A 19,555-nucleotide genomic window follows, 5' to 3' on the forward strand; every position below is an offset into this window, starting at 1 on the left:
AAAATACACTCCAATTTAGATAGCACATGAAATTTGTGTTACTACCAAGGATTAATTTGACAGACTTTTCTCTTGATAATGAATTAAATTCAATTGTAATCCTTATACTACAATAAATTGGATTAAATGATTTGTAGGAAATGTCTTTGCAGATTGCAGGGTAGTAGAATCTTAGATTAAATTGTGTTTGCATAGCACTTCAATTTAGTTCATGTACGTCCTTATTTCCAGTGCCCTGGCATTGTCTGAAGATTGTATTAGGTGTTTCTTGAATAGCGTGAAGTGGGTCATGAAGGCAGACATCATAGTAGTTTCTGACAGAAGAGTCTATTGTGCATTTGCCAAAAACCACCTGTAAATGTCAGTAGTGAGGTACTGGACAAAACAGATCTATCATAAGCAAGGTTAGCCAAATGCTTGAAAAGGGCACAGCAGACATCATACCCAGTATTCAAAATATGTTTTTTTGAGGATTTTTTGTCTCTTTTGTCCTGGAGGTGTTTAAATTGAAAGATTTCTGCAAGTGGTTGGGTGATAAAGGACTGGTTATCAAAATACTGAGATTAACACTGTCCGTGATGCATTGTCTCTCCTGAATAGCCTCCTCTTGAACTCCTTCTGTCCTCGACCTAATTTTTAATCTTTTTAACCTTTTTAATAGGTTGACTACACCTTCTTTCTTAAATGTCTCCTCCACTAACCCACCTAGTGTTAACTTGGGTAAAAGTGGAGACAAGCAAGCTATCTGGTCATAGCCAGTTCATCTCCAGCAGTGGTTTCTCTTCCCAGATGTAACATTCCGGCCAGCCTCCCATTCTTTGTCTTCTGTGAACTTCAGCTCATCCAAATCTTTGTTGCCCAAATGCTATCATATCACCTTCAATCATCAGCTATGACATCGCTGACCTACATTGACTCCTGCTTATCCTATAATCTATAAGTTAAAATTCTCATTTGTATTGAAATGACCTTCTCAAGGGAAATTAAGGATGGGCAATAAATGCTAACCCAGCCAACAATGCCCACACCCTGTGAAAGGAACATACCCTCCCTAACCCTGTAACCTTTCCTCAGCCCTCATGTCCCTGTTGTTATAACTCTGGCCTCTTGTGCATCTGCTCTCTCTTTGTTCCACCTTTGGCTACTGTGCCTTCCTCCACAATCTGGAAATTTCTCTCTAAATCCATTACCTCTCAATCTCCCTCTGCTCCTTTTAAGATTCTTTTTAAAACCCAACTCTGACCAATATTTTCTTTGGCTCGGTGTTCATTTTATTTTTTAATCATATTTCTGAACACCTTTGTGTGTATTTTATATGTTAAGAGGCTATGTAAATTCAATTTTTTGTTAATTTTTACACTCTGTCGGAGACTGGCAGTTTACAGAATTGTTGCAGCACAGGAGGAGGCCACTTGGCCCATCGTGTTTGTGCTGGGTCTCAGTTTCGGCAATTTACCTTGTGCCGTTCCCCCGTCTTCTCTTTGTAGCCCTGCACCATTCTTCCTTACTGACAAATTAGTCAGTTTGTGTGCTGGGCACATGCTACCTATTAGAAACTAGACTAACGTTACACAGATTGATTGCTTTACAACCAGTCAACATAGGAAGATTTAATGAAATTGATTTACGTTGTTTTTTTTTAAAGCTGGAAGTGGTAATCCAGATGTCCCAAGTTTGAGGTGCTGTTTGTTTTTTTTCATTTTCTATGTTGCTTGTGTGTGTACACATAGATGTTGAACAGCTTTAGTGTCTGTCAGAAGTTTGAGTACATGCCTATTATGATCTTTGATGTTTTTCCTTTGCAGAAATAACCAAAATAGAAGCAGGAGAGGGAAGCGATGAAGAAAAGTTTGTGGATGTGGTCAGTAACAAAAACATGAAGTTGGCTCAAAAAGTGTTAATTCCTGTAAAGCAATTCCCTAAGGTAAGGAACCTCATACCTATCTGTATTTTTGAATATCAGTGATTGTTTAGAGTTGATAAGCTACCAATGTGGTGAGTTTTATTCAGTGTGAAGAGGTAGAGTAACAGTTTAGGGGTGCTACACTCTTGGTCTGAATATTCCCCATTTGGGAAGAGAAGAATCCATTGTGGGTTTTTATCGAATTCTGCACACTTGTGTTAGAAAAATATTATTATTGGTAAAGGGATTGTTTTAATGATTATTTTGCTGATTTCATATGTTCAAGTATTTATTCAAATTGTTCTCCTCTTTCCAATATTTAAATGGTGAAGAATGATCAAAGCAGTTTGACATTGAACCCCATGTGATTGCTTAGAAAAAAAACCAATGAGAAATGAATACCACACCTGTCAATTCATTGTCCTGGCCATACTTATGTCAAATGTTGATTAGCATGAAATGGTCTGAACTGTAAACTTTCCCCTACAAAATAGTACTGTTTGATATATGTATAGAGTTTGAGAGCTACAAAAACATAAGCTCAGTTACTATTTTAGATTCATGTTAAGTGATTATTCAAAGCTGTAACTTTCTGTTCATATATTTTCTCTGCAGATTAATGGAAAGTGTAAGTTTTGACCTGGTTGCTAAATTTGGAATTTAACCATTAGTTACAGCAATATAAAAACTAGCATTTTAAGAAATGCTGTAATTGTGGAACTGGGCAATTGCTTGGAAAGAATAAATACAGCATTGAAACAATTGATCAAATAAAATGATTCTCGCTGTCATGAAGCCAATCAGTTTTGGTAATATGACTTTTAAAAGCAAAATTCACTAAGTTGATTCTGTTTCACAGAAATATCTTAAATGTAATGTTCTGGGTGGGATGATTCATCAGAACATCGCTTTCTCTTTCAAATGCTAGTGGAATTGCTGTGCGAATCTAGCAATTTCTAAAGCTGAAAGAAATTTAAAATCTTCCATCTTACCTGCTGGATGCTTAACTGATGCTCAGCAAAAATGCATTCTGAGTTCGCTAGAATGCAAATGTCATGATTGGATACAACTTGCTGTGCAAGGCATTATATCTACAGTTAACTTTGTGACTTTTGATTTCATATCTGTGGGCTGAATTTTCACCAAGGAGGTGGGAAGCGAATAAGTCTCTTGTTAGATCAGAAACTTGCCTCAGGGGAATGCAGATAATGATTAAATTTCTGATTCTCGCATGGGGAAGCCCTTAATTGGTATGGTAAAAACAAAAAGCTAAAAGCTACTGCGGATGCTGGAAATCCAAAACAAAACAAAAACAGAATTACCTGGAAAAACTCAGCAAGTCTGGCAGCATCGGCGGAGAAGAAATCAGTTAACGTTTCGAGCCCTCATGGCCCTTCGGCAGAACTGCAGCATAGTTTCAGCAAGGGAGAAATATAAATTGGTTTAAGGTGGGTGGTGGGGGGGGGGTGGGAAAGAGACACATTGAGGGTGTGGTGTGAGCAGATAATCAAAGGATGTCACAGACAAAAGGGTCAAAGAGGTGTTGAAGGTGGTGGTCTTTGTCTGAGAAAAGTGCTAATTAAGAATGGAAAGCGGGTTTTAGTAAACACCTTGTCAAACACCAGGAGAGAAATGGAAAGCAATGAAGGTGAGCAGGGCAGAAGAGACAGTCGGAAATCCTGTCGGAGGACAGAACCATACTTCTTCCAAGAGGGCATTTTTTTGAAGAGTGGTGGCAGTCAATCAAACACAAAGATAAAAACAAAAAGCTAAAAGCTACTGCGGATGCTGGAAATCCAAAACAAAACAAAAACAGAATTACCTGGAAAAACTCAGCAAGTCTGGCAGCATCGGCGGAGAAGAAATTGGGTTTCCTGCCCACTTAGAGACAATGGGGATGAGAACAGAGGCAGATTGGTTGAAGTGTGAAACTCATTTAGGTTCCCATGGCAGCCATCACTGGTTGCCCTGAGGGAAGATCTGTGGTTTGTGCCAAAGCCTTTCACTGCCAGAGGGAAGCGAGCTGGACAGCTTGCCACCCGGAGCAGGACAGCCCTCACCTCACCAACGTTGACCTAGATCTAATGCTGGAGGCAGCGAAGGAGAGGAGGGAAGTCCAATTCTTGGAGCATGGCAGGAGGAATCCACTTCGTATGGCAGGGGCACCTCCTCTATTTAGTGTCATCTCCCTCTGCCTCCTCTTCCTTCTGCTCTCCCACAACATGCTCCTGCTTCTTTCCACCTGGAAGGAGACAGCTCATTGACCATAAGCCACACCTCTGTGGAGAACCATAACACGGAGCGCTTTGCAAACCACCACAATGACCAAGACCCTTGCAGAAGGGCTTTTTAAAATTTATTCTTCCACTGGATGTGAGTGTCACTGGCAAGGACAGAAAATATTGCCCATACCAAATTGCCCTTGGGAAGGTGGTGTTGGGCTACCTTTTTTGAACAGCTATAGTCCATCTGGTATGGTACACCTATACTGCTCATAGACGTTTACAGCACAGATAAAGGCCATTTGGCCCATCGTGTCTGTGCCGGTCAACAAAGATCTGACTACACTAATCCCATTTTCCAGCACTTGGCCCGTAGCCCTGGAGGCTATCGCAATGCAAGTGAATATCTAAATACTTCGTAAATGTTACAAGGGTTTCTGACTCGACCACCCTTTCAGGCAGTGAGTTCCAGACTTCCACCGTCCCCTGGGTGAAAAGATTTCTCCTTCACTCCCCTCTTAGCCTTCTACCTCTTACCTTAAATCTATGCCCCCTGGTTATTGACCCCTCTACTAATGGAAAAAGTGCCTTCCTATCCACCCTATCTATGTCCCTCATAATCTTATACACTTGTCCCTTATACACCAGTATGTCTCATATACCATCTTATACATGAGTATGATATCATAGCTATTACCAAGACTTGGCTAAAAGAAGGGCAGGATTGGCAGCTCAACATTCCTTGTCATAGGGTATTCAGACGAGATAGAGAGGGGGATAGAAGAAGTGGGGGGGGGGGCGTTCACAATATTGATCAAGAAATCAATTATAGCAGTGAGGAGGGATGATATCTTGGATGGATCATCAAATGAGGCCACATGGGTAGAAGTAAAAAACACAAAAGGGGCAAACAAGCTGTTGGGTGTGCACTATAGTCTCCAAACCGTCAGGGAGAGACAGAGGATCAAATATGTAATCAAATTTCAGAGAAGTGTAAGAATAATAAGGCAGTAATAGTAGGGGATTTTAACTATCCAAATATTAACTGGGATAGTTTTAGTGTGCAAGGTAGGGAGGGAGCAAAATTCTTAAGTTGCATCCAGGAGAACGTTTTTAGCCAGTACGTAGAAAGCCCAACAAGGGAGGGGGTAGTTCTGAACCTAATGTTCAAAAATGAGCCTGGGCGGGTGGAAGGCGTATCACTTGGGGAGCATTTTGGAGATAGTGACCATAACTCAGTTAGATGTAGGATAGTTATGGAAAAGGATAAGGTTCGGCCGGGAATAAAAGTTCTAAAATGGAGAAAGACTAATTTTACTAAGATGAGATAAGATTTGTCCCAAGTGGACTGGGAGCAGCTACTTGCAGATAAAACTGTGCCAGAGCAGTGGGAGGCATTCAAGGAGGTAACCGCGAGAGTACAGGGCAAATATGTTGCCGTAAAGACAAATTGCGAGACCAAGTCTGGAGAACCCTGGATGTCAAGGGACATAAAAGTTAGGATTAAGGATAAAAGAGAAGCTTGTGGCAGGTTCTCAATGCGGCAGAGTCCCTAGAGGAGTATAAAAAGTGCAGCGGGGGAACTTTAAAAAGAAAATTAGGAAAGCTAAGAGAGTGCATGGGAAAGCATTGGTGAGTAGAATAAAGGAAAACCCAAAGGGGTTTTTTAAATATATAAAGAGCAAGATAATAATTAGGGAAAGAGTAGGGCCAATTAGGGACCATGGAGGTAATCTGTGTGTGGGCCTGGAAGACATGGGTGCAGTCCTCAATGAATACTTTGCATCGGTCTTCACATTGGAAAAGGATGACGCAGGTATAGATATCAGGGTGGAGGACTGTGAAATATTAGAGGAAATTAACCTAGAGAGAGAGGAGGTTCTGGCGGTTTTAGCGGCCTTAAAAGTGGATAATTCTGCAGGCCTGGATGAGATGGTGTCCCAAGCTGTTGAGGGAGGCAAGAGAAGGGATATCAGGGGCCCTGACAATTTTCAAATACCCTCTGGCTACAGGGGAGTTGCCAGAGGACTGGAGGACTGCTAACATTGTCCCATTATTAAAGAAGGGGAGGAAGGGATAGACCAGGAAATTACAGGCCAGTGAATCTAACCTCGGCGGTGGAAGTTACTAGAAAGAATTCTGAGGGACAGAATATATCTGCACTTGGAGAGACCTGGATTAATCAGCATGGATTTGTTAAGGGAAGGTAGTGTTTGACAAATTTGATCGAATTTTTTGAGGAGGTAACCGAGAGTGTTGATGTGGGTAATGCATTTGATGTGGTCTACATGGACTTTAGCAAGGCTTTTGATAAGGGATCTCATGGCAGACTGGTCAAGGAAGTAAGAGCCCATAGGATCTAAGGCAAAGTGGTACGTTGGGTCCAAAATTGGCTGAGAGGCAGGAGGGTGATGGCAGAGGGATGCTTCTGTGACTGGAAGTCTGTTTCTAGTGGGGTTCCTCCGGGCTCAGTGCTGGGGCCTTTGCTGTTTATGGTGTACATAAATGATTTGGACCTAAATGTAGGGGGTATGATCAAGAAGTTCGTGGATGACACAAAAATTGGTAGGGTGGTAAGTAGTGAGGAGGATACCTGTAAACTGCAGGAGGATATCAGTGGACTGGTCAGGTGGGCAGAGCAGTGGCAAATGGAATTCAACCCAGAAAAGTGTGAGGTAATGCACTTGGGGAGGGCTAACAAGGCAAGGGATTACATTATGAATGGTAGGACCCTGGAAAGTCCTGAAGATCAGAGTGACCTTGGTTGCATATCCACAGGTACCTGAAGGTTGCAGGGCAGGTAGATAAGATGGTTAAGAAGGCATATGGGACACTTGCCTTTATTAGCCAAGGCATAAAATACAAGAGCAGGGAGATTATACTAGAACTGTATAAAACGCTGCTTAGGCCACAACTGGAGTACTGTGTGCAGTTCTGATCACATTATAGGAAGGATGTGATTGCACTGGAGAGGATGCAGAGGAGATTTACCAAGATGCTGCCTGGGCTGGAAGGTCTGAGTTATGAGGAAAAATTGGATAGGTTAGGGTTGTTTTCCTTGGAGCAGTGAAGATTGAGAGGGGAGCTGATAGAGGTTTATAAGATTGTGAGGGGCATAGATAGGGTGGATAGGAAGGCACTTTTTCCATTAGTAGAGGGGTCAATAGCCCAGGGGCATAGATTTAAGGTAAGAGGTAGAAGGCGAAGAGGGGTGTTGAAGGGAAATGTTTTTACCCAGAGGGTGGTGGAGTCCGGAACGAACTGTCTGAAAGGGTGGTTGAGTCAGAAACCTTTGCAACATTTACGAAGTGTTTAGATATTCACTTACGTTGCGACCTCGAGGGCTAGGGGCCAAGCGCTGGAAAATGGGATTAGTGTAGTCAGATCTTTGTTGACCGGCACAGACACGATGTGCCGAATGGCCTCTTTCTGTGCTGTAAAAGTCTGAGTCTGAGTCTACCTCTCAGGTCCCCTCTCAACCTTCGCTGCTGCAAGGAAAACAACTGGTCTTTGACTGGGTGACAGTGAAGGAGAGGTGATTTATACATCCAAGTCAATATGGTGCGTGACTTAGAAGTATGGTGTTGTTCCCATGTGTCTGCTGTCTCTGTCCTCCTAGGTAGAGGTTGCAGGCTTGGAAGGTGCTATCGAAAGAACTTTTGAGTTGCTGCATTGGTTCTTGTAGGTGGTAGAGGGTGCAGCAAATATGTGCCAGTAGCGGAGGGAGTGAATGTTTAAAGTGTTGGACAAGCTGGCTTTGTTCTGGATGGCATTTAAGAGTGTTCTTGGAGTTACACTCATCCAGGAAAGAGGAGAGTATACATCCCCTCCTAATTTGTGTTTCGAAGATGGTGAGTAGACTTTGAGGAGTCAGGAGGTGAGTTACATGTGGAAGAATTCCCAGTCTCTGATCTTTTTAGCCACACTATTTGTTTGGCTGATCCATTTAAGTTGCTGTCAGTTGATTCAACAGTGGCATTGTATGTCAAGGGGTGATGGCTAGATTCTCTCGTTAAGAGATGGTGATTGCAAGTGGCAGGTGTATATTGAAGGGCACCACCTGACCAATTGGGCACAGGAATCATATCTTCAGAAGCCTGCTGTCTTGCTCACTTGTTATCTGACTGAGCAGGTGGCACTGGTTGCATTACCTCTGTGCCCCTGTCTGTGCTCTTATCCCCTTGGATCTAACCATGCATTTGGCAGTTGGAGTGAAGATCTGAGGCAGCCTGGGGTGGTGGAGGATGAAGGAGACATGGCAGCTGCCAGAAATGTGAGCACACGCACACATACACACAAACACTTGTTGTGGTTGCAGTCCAGTTGAACACTGAGGAAGTTGATGGATCACTGGCTGGTCACTGCATCTCTTGATGGCCACGATGGTGCAATCGATGATGCTCTGTACCTTGAGCAATTCAGTGATTGAGGCAGAACCTAATACCCTCTAACTCTGCAAGGCCATCATCAGATGCATATGCTGTCTGGCTCTGGCAAAGAGAGTGTTGTTGACCAGTGAGTTGCAATGGTGTGCAGCGAGATGCCAGAAGGCCTGCAGCTGATTCTTGCAAGAACCAAATAAGTTCAATGCCACGGTGACTTTGACAGCTGCTGGCAGGGCATGGGGACCAGTGCTGTGAGGTGTGAAATCTTCAGTGATAAGAACACTGATGTCAGTGACCTTAAGCCTGGACAGTCAGTGTCCTACAGCACTGAGTCTCTGGCCATCTCCAGGTAGCTCTGCCTTCAGTGGTAGATGTTGTGTTGGGGATATGTCCTTCTGCTGTCTTTATGCCCCTCATTCCTCTTCCATGCCCGCCTGATGGCCAGAGTTCCACCCTTCCTCTTTGCTGCTGGGCCCAAAATCTGACCGTTGTGCCAGCTACAGTCTTCCTTTTAGAGAAGAGGTCATCCTAATGTGATTGGCAGCCTTGCCTTCTGCTTTTTCTTCTCCTATGCTGCCAGAGTGGTGACAACCCTGTTTTATGCCAGAGTGCCCATTCGCCCTGCTACCTGTGCTGTGCCAGGGGTATCTACTTAGCAAGTGCTGAGTCTTTGCCCTGCTGTCCCTCTTATGGAGCTGGGGTAATGCCATGGTACAGCCTCGACTGCCACCCCTCAATGTTCAGAAACTGACAGCTTCTGTAAACTGCATCTCTTTAAGTATTCCATCCTCCTCTTTGTAAACTAGTTTAATGGCTTCAGTTGGGAGGAGAGTGGGATTCCTGACCTGCCTTCCCCCAGCACTTGTGATTATTGCCAGGGCCAGGATCGGCACCTTGAAATTGATACTGCCATGTGCTGATATTTTCCCCATATGGTCCCCCTGGCCTCTGTTCCTGCCTTTGGAGGCTGCAAAAGCTCAGTCCTCTGACCTTCATTGGTTACTGAATGTTTCACTCCTGTGAAGGCAATGTTAGAATTTGGTGTGAAATTATTAGGAATCATTTGTGGTCCCTGCTCCACACTATTTCCTTGCCTCTGACTCTATTCGTCTGCTTCGAGACTTGATGATTTTAACACGTTCTTGGTTGGTTTCCAACACCACATTTTATCCCCCGTAAGCTTGAGGTCATCCAAAAATTTTCTGTTCGCGTCTTAACTTGCACCAAGTCCACTTCACCTCTCAACACTATGCTTGCTGACCTACAGTGGCTTCTGGTCAAGCAAAGACTTGATTTTAAAATTCTTATCCTTGTTTTCAAGTCCCTCCATGGATTTCCCCCCTCCCTAATTCTGTAACCTCCTTCATCTCTGCAACCCTGCAAGCTATGTGTGCTCATCTAATTCTGGACTCTTGAGCATTCTTGATTTTAATTGTTCCACCATTGGTGGTCATGCTTGCAATTGCTAGGGTCCTAAGCTCTGGAATTTCCTCCCTGCTCACTTTCCTCCTTTAAGACATCTCTTAAAACACTGCCCTTTGACCAAACTTTTGTTATTTGACCTAATCTCCTTAGTTGGCTAGGGTTCATATTTTGTTAATTTTTAAAAAATTTATTCATGGGTTGTGGACATTACTGGCTAGGCCATCATTTATTGCCCATCCCTAATTTCCCTCGAGAAGGTGGTGGTGAGCTGCCTTCTTGAACCGCTGCAGTCCATGTGGTGTAGGTACACCCACAGTGCTGTTAGGAAGGGAGTTTCAGGATTTTAACCCAGTGACAATGAAGGAACGGCTATATATGTTTCCAGTTCAAGCTGGTGAGTGGCTTGGAGGGGAACTTCCAGGTGGTGGTGCACCCATGTGTCTGCTGCCCTTGTCCTTCCAGCTGGTAGCGGTCGTGGGTTTGGAAGATGTGGTCTGAAATACCTTGGCAAGTTTCTACAGTGCATCTTTTAGATGCTACACACTGCCACTGTGCATGGGTGGTGGAGGGAGTGAATGTTTGTCGATGGGGTGTCAATCAAGCAGGCTGCTTTGTTGTGGATGTATCAAGCTTCTTAAGCTGCACTCATCCATGCAAATGGACATGCCTTGTGCCTTGTAGATGGTGGACAGGCTTTGGGGAGTCAGGGGGTGAGTTACTCACTGCCGGATTCCTAGCCTCTGACCTGCTCTTGTAGCCACAGTATTTATATGGCTAGTCCAGTTCAGTTTCTGACCAATGATCATGATGTTGATAGTGGGGTATTCAGCAATGATAATGCCATTAAATGTCAAGGGCGCGATGGTTAGATTCTCTTGTTGGAGATGATCATTGCCCGGTACTTATGTGGCGCGAATGTTACTTGCCACCTCTCAGTCCAAGCCTGAATATTGACCAGGTCTTGCTGTATTTGGACATGGACTACTTCAGTAGCTGCGGAGTCGTGAATGTTGCTGAACATTGTGCAGTCATCAGCAAACATCCCCACTTCTGAACTTATGATGGAAGGAAGGTAATTGATGAAGCAACTGAAAATGGTTGGGCCAAGGACTTGGGATGGTTTACTACGTTAAAGGTGCTATGTAAATATAAGTTGTTGTTGAGATGATAATGTGGTTTTATACTGTTCAACTTCATACGCACAGGTTCAACTATTAAGTGGTGCTAAGGTAATACCCTGAATTAACTGATGAATCTAGTTACAGACATCATTGTTTTTTGCTTTAGTTCGATTCTTATATTTAAAAAAAAGCTGAATTTTATTCCCAAGATTAAAAGGGCCTACTTTATAAAGCTAGCAATGCTCTGAATTCATTGTTGTAATACGTTGAATATGAAATTTGATTTTTTTTCATGTTGAAAGCAATTTGTGTAAAACCTAGAAATTTTAGTGATACAACAGATATTATAGTTTGTGGTAAATTAATCTGAAACACCCAATTTTCTTTAATCTTGAAATGTTAGGTTTAGCACATAGGATTTAAAGTCTAATGGGCCTATGAAGTCATCAGACTCTGGATTATTTTGCCAGTAGCATGTTAATTTTGACATTGTCTCAGGGAGGATATATTGGCATTGGAAGGGGTGCAGTGCAGGTTCAGTAGAATAATTCTAGGATTTAAATGGTAAATTGAAGGACAGCTTGCATTAATACAGCTTGTATTAAAGATTGAGGAAAATTTAATAATGCATCTACCCTATTGAATTCCTTTATTTCATGGAGAATCCAGAACAAGGAAGCAAAATTGTAAAATTAGAGCCATGCGATTCAGGGGTGAAATCAAGTTGTACTACTTCACACACAAGATAGTAAAAATTTGGAACTCTTTCTGAAATGGCTGTGGATTCTGGGTCAGTTGAAATATTTGAGATCAGAAGTTTTTTTAACTAAGATATCATAGATGGAGCAAAGGCAGGAAACAGAGTTTGAGGTACGATCAGCTGTAATCTGACTGAATGGCAGAACATGGTTGAGAGTTTGAGGGGAGAAGTGTTAGACTTGAGGATATAGACAGACTGGTGACAGATGAAATTTAATGTGTGAATTGATACATTTTTAGAAGGAAGAAAGGTGTTCTTATGTGCTTATAGGAAAAGCAATATAAATTAAACCATGTCTAAGAGGGTTCAGGAACAGAGACACCTGGGTGTGTATGTACCCAAATCTTTGAAGGTGGAAGGACAGGTTAATGAAGCAAATGGGTCTTGGGTTTTATAATTAAAGTCAGGAAGTTATGTTAAAACCTATGTAAGACCCAGTTGGAGTATTGTATCCAATTCCTAAAGCAAGGAAGTAGAGAGAGTACAGAACAGTTATTAGAAAGGTTCCAGGGATAAGAGGGATCATAGGAACGTGGATAGATGGGAAAAACTAGTTTTTTCTCTTTGAGCAGAGAAGACTAAGAGAAGATTTGAAAGAGATAAGTAAAATCATAAAGGTTTTAAGAAACTGTTTCCAAGGCCTGAAGGGTTGACCACCCAAGGGCACACGTTTAAGGTGATTGACAAAAAGAACAAGGATTTTTTTTAACGCAGCCAATGGTTAGGATTGGAAGTCACTACCTGACAAGGTAGTGGAAGCAGAGTCAATAGTAGTTTTCAGAAAGAAAATTGGACACTTGAAGGGGAGGAAAAATAAACAGGCCAAAACTTCAGGGGTGCGATTAATCGGATACCTTCACCAAAGAGCAGGCACAATGGACCTAATGGCTTCTTCTGTTCTGCTATGGGATCATTACAGCACAGGAGGCCATTCGGCTCATGCTGACTCTCTGTAGAATAGTCCAGTCAGTTCCATTCCCCCACTCCATCTTACTAGTCCTAAAGGTTTATTCCCCTCAAGTACCTATCCAATTTCTTTTTGAAATCATTGATTGCCTCCTTCCACCACCCTCAAAGGTAATGAGTTCCAGATCACTGGGAGGGGAAGAAGGGGAATGTTTTTCCATACATCCCCCTGTATCTCTTGCCTAAAATCTTAAATATGTGTCCTCTAATCCTTGTACTATCAAGTAATGGGAACAGATTTTCTTTATTTAAACCTGTCATCTTGCGCACTTTTATTAGATCTTCCTTCGATCTCTTCTGCTTCAAATAGAACAACCTATATTGTTCTGTGAATTTTTTCTTTTGTATTTTCATTTTTTTCTTTCTCAGCTCATGTTCTCTGTACATTCTATCCGCATCTGTCTCTTTCATCCTGTTGCCATCTTTCCTTTGCCTCCATGCCGATTCACACATTATTCATGGTTGTGAAGCACTGCTCCTTCTTGCCCTGTTTGCAACCTTGGACAAGGTTGACTACATCATCCTTCTCCAGCACGCCTCTATCATTACTTAGCTGAGTGGGACTGCACTTGCCTGGATTCATTCTTTATCTAATCATAGCCAGAGAATGATCTGCATTAGTTTCTCTTCCCCCACCCTTGTTCCACTCCTATTTAGAGTCTAAATCAGCATTAGTGTACAAGTATTAGAATGCACAGTGTGTGGTAAAAAGACTGGCGAGGTACAGGTGCAGATTGCCATGTGGAAATATGATCTTGTGGCTACAACAGAGACCCGGCTCGAAGAGGGGCAGGGCTGGATGTTAAATATCCCAAATACAAGGTGTTCAGGAAAGATAGCAAAGGGAGAAAAGGAGGAAGGGTGGCAGTATAGATAAAGGAGAGCATTACAGTGCTGGAGAAAAAGCATGTTCCAGAGGTATTAAGGACAGAATCTATTTGGCTAGAACTTGGGAATAAAAAGGATGCAATTCTATTGCTTGGTGTAGTCTATAAGTGACCAAGTAGTGGGAAAGATATATAGGATCAAATTTGCAAAGAAATTGCGGAAAGATGCTTGTCATGGGGGACTTAATTGTCCAAATATAGGCTGGGATAATAAAGGGCAGAGAGGGACAAGAGTTCCAGAGTGTGTTCAGGAAAATTTTCTTCATTATGTTTCCAGTCCAATGAGGAATGAGGCACTGCTAGACCTGGTTCATGGAAATCAGGTGGGCCAAGTAGATCAAGCGTCAGTAGGACAATATTAAGGGGACAGTGATCATGGTATCAAATGTTTTAGGCTGACTATGGAAAAGGACAAAGCACAGTCCAGAGTAAGAAAAATTGACTGGGGGAAAGCTGACTTTAATGTGGTAAGAATGGATCTGGGCCAAATATTTTTGGCGTCCAAGGTTGGCAGGAAAAACAGTGGCTGAACAATAGGCTACCTTCAAAGAATAGATCATTCAGGCACAATCAAAGTATATTCCATCCAGGGAAAGGTAGGGCAAACTAATCCAGAGTTTCCTGGGTGACAAAAGAGATAAAATTAAAATAAAGAAGAAAAAGTTTGCTTATGACAGGTGTCAGGAAAGATAGGAAGTTTAGAACTTCAAAGGAGCATAGACAAATTGGTGGAGTGGGCACACTGGTGGCAGGTGACGTTCAGTGCAGAGAAGCATGAAGTGATTCATTTTGGTAGGAAGAACATGGAGAGACAATATAAAATAAAGGGTGCAACTCTAAAGGGGCTAAAAGGGCAGAGGAACCTGCGTGTTTATGAGCATAAGTCATTGAAGGTCACAGGACAGGTTGAAAGAGCAGTTAATAAAGCATACTGTATCCTGGACTTCATTAATAGGGGCATAAGAGTGCAGAGCAAGGAGGTTATATTGAATTTGTATAAGTCACTAGTTCGGCCTCAGCTGGAGTATTGCGTCCAGTTCTGGGCACCGTACTTTAGGAAGGATGTGAAGGCATTAGAGAGGGTGCAGAAAAGATTCACGGGAATTGTTCCAGATATGAGGAATTTTGGTTATGAAGAAAGATTGGAGAAGTTAGGACTGTTTTCATTAGAGAAAAGGTTGAGAGGCGATTTGATAGAGGCATTCAAAATAACGAGGGGTCTGGATAGAGTAGATAGGGAAAAACTGTACACATTCGTGAAAGAACCGAGAATGAGAGGGTACAAATTTAAAGTAATTAGTAAAAGAAGCAAAAGTGAAATGAGGAGGAACTTTTTTACTCAGCAAGTGGTTAGGATTTGGAATGTACTGCTCGGGCGTATGGTGGAGGCAGGTTCTATTGAAGCATTCAAAGCAGAATAGGACTGTTATCTGAAAAGGAAGAATGTGTAGGGTCACGGGGGGATGGCGGGGAATGCTACTAGGTAAGTTGCTCATTTGGAGAGCTGGTGCAGACACCATGGGCCAAATGGCTGCCTTCTGCACTGTAACAATTGTGTGCTTCTGTGATTTCTCATTTATATGCTACCCTTCAGTGACATTCAAAAACATCATTTTTGCATGTTTGCAGGTGACACCTCACCATCACCTCTTTATACTTCTTCACTGTCTCTAAATTATCAGACTGATTCTCTGACATTCAGCACTGGATGAGCTTAAGTTTCCTTAGTTAAATATTGGAAACACTGAAGCGACTGTCTTCAGTGCCTGCTTTAAACTCCATTCCCTAGCTACTGACTCTATCCCTCTCCCTGGCAACTATGGCCTCCATTTTCAGGTTGGAGGGGAGAGGGATAGAGTCAGTAGCTAGGGAATGGAGTTTAAAGCAGGCACTGAAGACAGTCGCTTCAGTGTTTCCAATATTTAACTAAGGAAACTTAAGCTCATCCAGTGCTGAATGTCAGAGAATCAGTCTGATAATTTAGAGATAGTGAAGATCGGCGGGCCTGGGATCGGCCAGGAAATGGACCGCGATCATGATTGCAAGCTGGCTGGCCAATTAACGGCAGCCAGCGTGAAATGCATGCTGAAAAGCTCAGCGCTGCGGGGACCGGGGTGGGAAGAGGGCGAGCGATGACGTTAACGTGGGCGCAGGCCAGCGCTGACAGAAAGTTCCCTGAAGACCGAGAGCTGCGTCAGAGAGCTGAAGACCTGAAACAGCAAAAATAAAGGTTTCAAAAGCTGAAATAATGTATCGCTGCATCACTGTCAGTCACCTGAAAATTTAGCTTATGAAAATGCTGTCCACAAAAATTTATATTTTATTTCATCACGGAAATCTCATCCCACCCGTGGATGAGGTTTGTTGAAAAATGCAAAGGCTGCCTGGCCAATTCGCCCGTCCGCCAACCGTAAGGTTGGAAGGACTACATAAAATGACAGACAGTTGTGCCGTTAATAGGCTTAATTTCCCTCTTAATTGTTGGCAGGCATGCTTCCGACTTTTGCCCATGCCCACCGACTGAAATATTACGCGAGTGCGGGATGACATTGGATTGCTCGCTCAAAGTCATCTTGTGCGTTTCACTCCCGAACGGGCCAGAGGTGCGCCTGCCTAATCAACGTAAAATTCAGCCCCTATGAATTTGAACCAGTCTGTGTCATACTTGACCCCAGTTGAACTTCTGACCACATATCTGAGACCACTTGAGGTGAGAGTAACTGCCATTGACATCAAGGCTGCGTTTGACAGAGTGTGGCATCAAGGAGCCCTAGCAAAACTGGAGTCAATGGGAATTGGTGGGGGGAAGGAAACTCTCTGCTGGTTGGAGTCATATCTAGCACAAAGGAAAATGGTTGTGGTCGTTGAATGTCACTCATCTCAGCTCCAGGACATCACCACAGGAGTTTCCCAGGGCAGTGTCCTCAGCCCAACCATTTTCAGCTGCTTCATTAATGACCTTCCTTCCATCAAAAGGTCAGAAGTGGGGATGTTTGCTGATGATTGCACGATGTTCAGCACCATTCGCGACTCCTCAGATCCTGAAGCAGTCCATGTCCAAATGCAGCAAGACCTGGACAATATTCAGGTTTGGGCTGACAAGTGGCAAGTAAAGTTCGCACCACACAAGTGTCAGGCAATGACCATCTCCAAAAAGAGAGAATCCAACCATCGCTGCTTGACGTTCAATGGCATTACCATCACTGAATCCCCCACTATCAACATTCTGGGAGTGCAGCTTCTACAACACTGAAGAAGCTGGACACCACCCAGGACAAAGCAGTCCACTTGATTGGCACCACATCTGCAACCATTCACTCCCTCCACCACTGATGCACAGTAGCAGCAGTGTGTACCATCTACAAGATGCACTGCAGGAATTTACCAAGACTCCTTGGACAGCACCTTCCAAACCCACAGCTGCACTCATACAAGCAAGTGGGGAGTATTCCATCACATTCCTGACTTGTGCCTTGTAGATTGTGGACAGGCTTTGGGGAGTCAGGAGGCGAGTTACTCGTCGCACGATTCCTAGCCTCTGACCTGCTCTTGTAGCCATAGTATTCATATGGCTAGTCCAGTTCAGTTTCTGGTCAATGGCAACCCCCCGGATGTTGATAGTGGGGGATTCAGTGATAGTAATGCCATTGAACGTCAAGGGGTGATGGTTGGATTCTCTCTTTTTGGAGGTGGTCATTGCCTGACACTTGTGTTGCACGAATTTTACTTGCCACTTGTCAGCCCAAACCTGGATATTGTCCAGGTCTTGCTGCATTTGGACATGGACTGCTTCAGGATCTGAGGAGTCGCGAATGGTGCTGAACATCGTGTAATCATCAGCAAACATCCCCACTTCTGACCTTATGATGGGAGGAAGGTCATTGATGAAGCAGCTGAAAATGGTTGGGCTGAGGACACTGCCCTGGGAAACTCCTGTGGTGATGTCCTGGAGCTGAGATGAGTGATGTTCAACAACCACAACCTTTGTGCTAGATATGACTCCAACCTAGAAGGACAAAAGCAGCAGATACAAAGGAACACCACCACCTGGAAGTACCCCTCCATGCTATTCAACATCCTGACTTGGAAATATATTGTCGTTCCTTCACTGTTGCTGGGTCAAAATCCTGGAACCCCCTCCCTAACAACACTGTGGGTGTACCTAGATCACAGAGACTGCAGCGGCTCAGGAAGGCGGCTCCCCACCACCTTCAAGAGCAACCAAAGATGAGCAATAAATCCTGACCTAGCCAGTGATGCCCATATTTGTAAATGAATAAAAAGAGCAATAAATACTGGCCTAACCATTGATGCCCACATCACTAAATAGAAAAAAAAAATCTTTGTGGGCCATGAATCTTTGGAACTCTTCTCTGGAGAGTGGTGGAGGCAGGGTCATTGAAAATTTTTAAGGCAGGCATAGATAGATTCTTGACTAACAACGGAGTCAAAGGTTATCAGGGTTAGGCAAATGTGGAGCTGAGGCCCAATCAGATCATCGATATTCTTACTGAATGGTGGAGCAGGCTCAAGGGGCTGAATTGTCTGCTACTCCTAACTCATATGTTCGTACCTTACTTTCCTCCTTTAGGACACTTCTTAAAACCTACCCTTTGACCAGGCTTTTGGTTATGTGATCTAATGTAGCTTGGTGTCATACTTTGCTTTATAATGCTCCTGTGAAGTGCCTTGGGATGTTTTATTATATTATATAAATAATATCTGTTGTTTTTGTTAAGACGCTCCTTAAAATCTACTTAGACCAAGCTTTTAGTCATCTGCCCTAATATCTCCTTATGTGACTTGGTGTCAAATTTTGCTTTTTAATGCTTCTGTGAAGGGGTTTTGGAGGTTTTATGTTGAAGGGGGTGATTGTGGCATAGTGGTATTGTCACTGGATTAGTAATTTACAGGCCTAGGCTAATGACATGGGTTCAAATCCCACTGTGGCAGCTGGTGGAATTTAAATTCAATTAATAGAAAAAACTGGAATTACCAAAGTCTGTCTCAGTAATAGTGACTATGGGCAGAATTTTGCCCTTGATGGGCGGGTGGGCCTCACCGGTTCGGCGGCGGGCGGGCAGTCGATCGCCACTGCCAAAATAGGCCCCGCCGCCATTTTAAGTGGGCGGGCCAATTAAGGGCCACCCCACAGGAAGTGCTATGTGTTTCCTGTGTTGGGGGGAGGGATTCCCCAACTGTCAGTGTGCTCTTCTGCGTATGCGCACGAAAGAGCACACATCTCCCTGAGACTAAGTGCTGCCTCAGGCAGATCATTGACAGTGTTTCAAACTTCAAAAATAGAATAATAAAAAAGTTATTAACATGTCCCCATCATGTGACAATGTCACACGAGATGGGACATGTTAATAAATATCACAGAAACTTTATTATACTTTTTTAAAACAGACATGAAAAGTCGATTCACAGAAGTGTATCAAACAAAACCTTCGGACAAGCCGAAGATTTTAGTATTAGCAGGGATGATTAACAGTTTGGTTGACTAAACGGGTTTTAGAAAGGGTTTTAAAGGAGGAGAAGCAAATGGAGAGGGTGAGGGAGGAATTCCAGAAGTTAGGGTCTGGATGATTAAAAACATGGTTCCACATGTTGGGATGTACGTTTGAGGGATGCAGTAGAGGCCAAAGTTGGAGGAACGCAGAATTTTTTTAAAGATTCTATGGCTGCAGAAAGTTACAAAGATTGGGAAAAGTGAGTGCTCGAAATTATTCAAACAGGATTCAATAAGATGAGCTTTTGTGATTCCTTACTAAATTTACTCTGCACCTCAAGTCAGTGTAGGTTTTCTCACTGGATTTAAGAAGCTACGAAAAAAATTGAGACTCGAGAGACCCAAAATCAAGTGGGAGGTAGAATTTAGTTTTC

The 19,555-nt window shown here is 43.2% G+C and overlaps 1 protein-coding gene across 7 annotated transcripts in view; it reads left to right on the forward strand.

Moving 5' to 3' along the window:
• The window catches only part of khdrbs3 (KH domain containing, RNA binding, signal transduction associated 3), a 215,991-nt gene that overhangs the window by 50,142 nt on the left and 146,294 nt on the right, over positions 1 to 19,555 (forward strand). For all 7 annotated transcript variants that reach the window (XR_013576457.1, XR_013576456.1, XR_013576459.1 and 4 more), the window contains one exon: positions 1,806 to 1,924. Coding sequence is in view for 3 of the 7 variants with exons in the window: in XM_078540958.1 (XP_078397084.1) it covers positions 1,806 to 1,924 (119 nt within the window). In the remaining 4 variants the exon portion in view is untranslated. The remainder of the gene's footprint in view (positions 1 to 1,805; positions 1,925 to 19,555) is intronic.

The sequence above is a fragment of the Cetorhinus maximus genome, chromosome 4 (genome assembly GCF_964194155.1).
Source record: "Cetorhinus maximus chromosome 4, sCetMax3.hap1.1, whole genome shotgun sequence".
In the NCBI taxonomy this organism is placed as follows: Eukaryota; Metazoa; Chordata; class Chondrichthyes; order Lamniformes; family Cetorhinidae; genus Cetorhinus; species Cetorhinus maximus.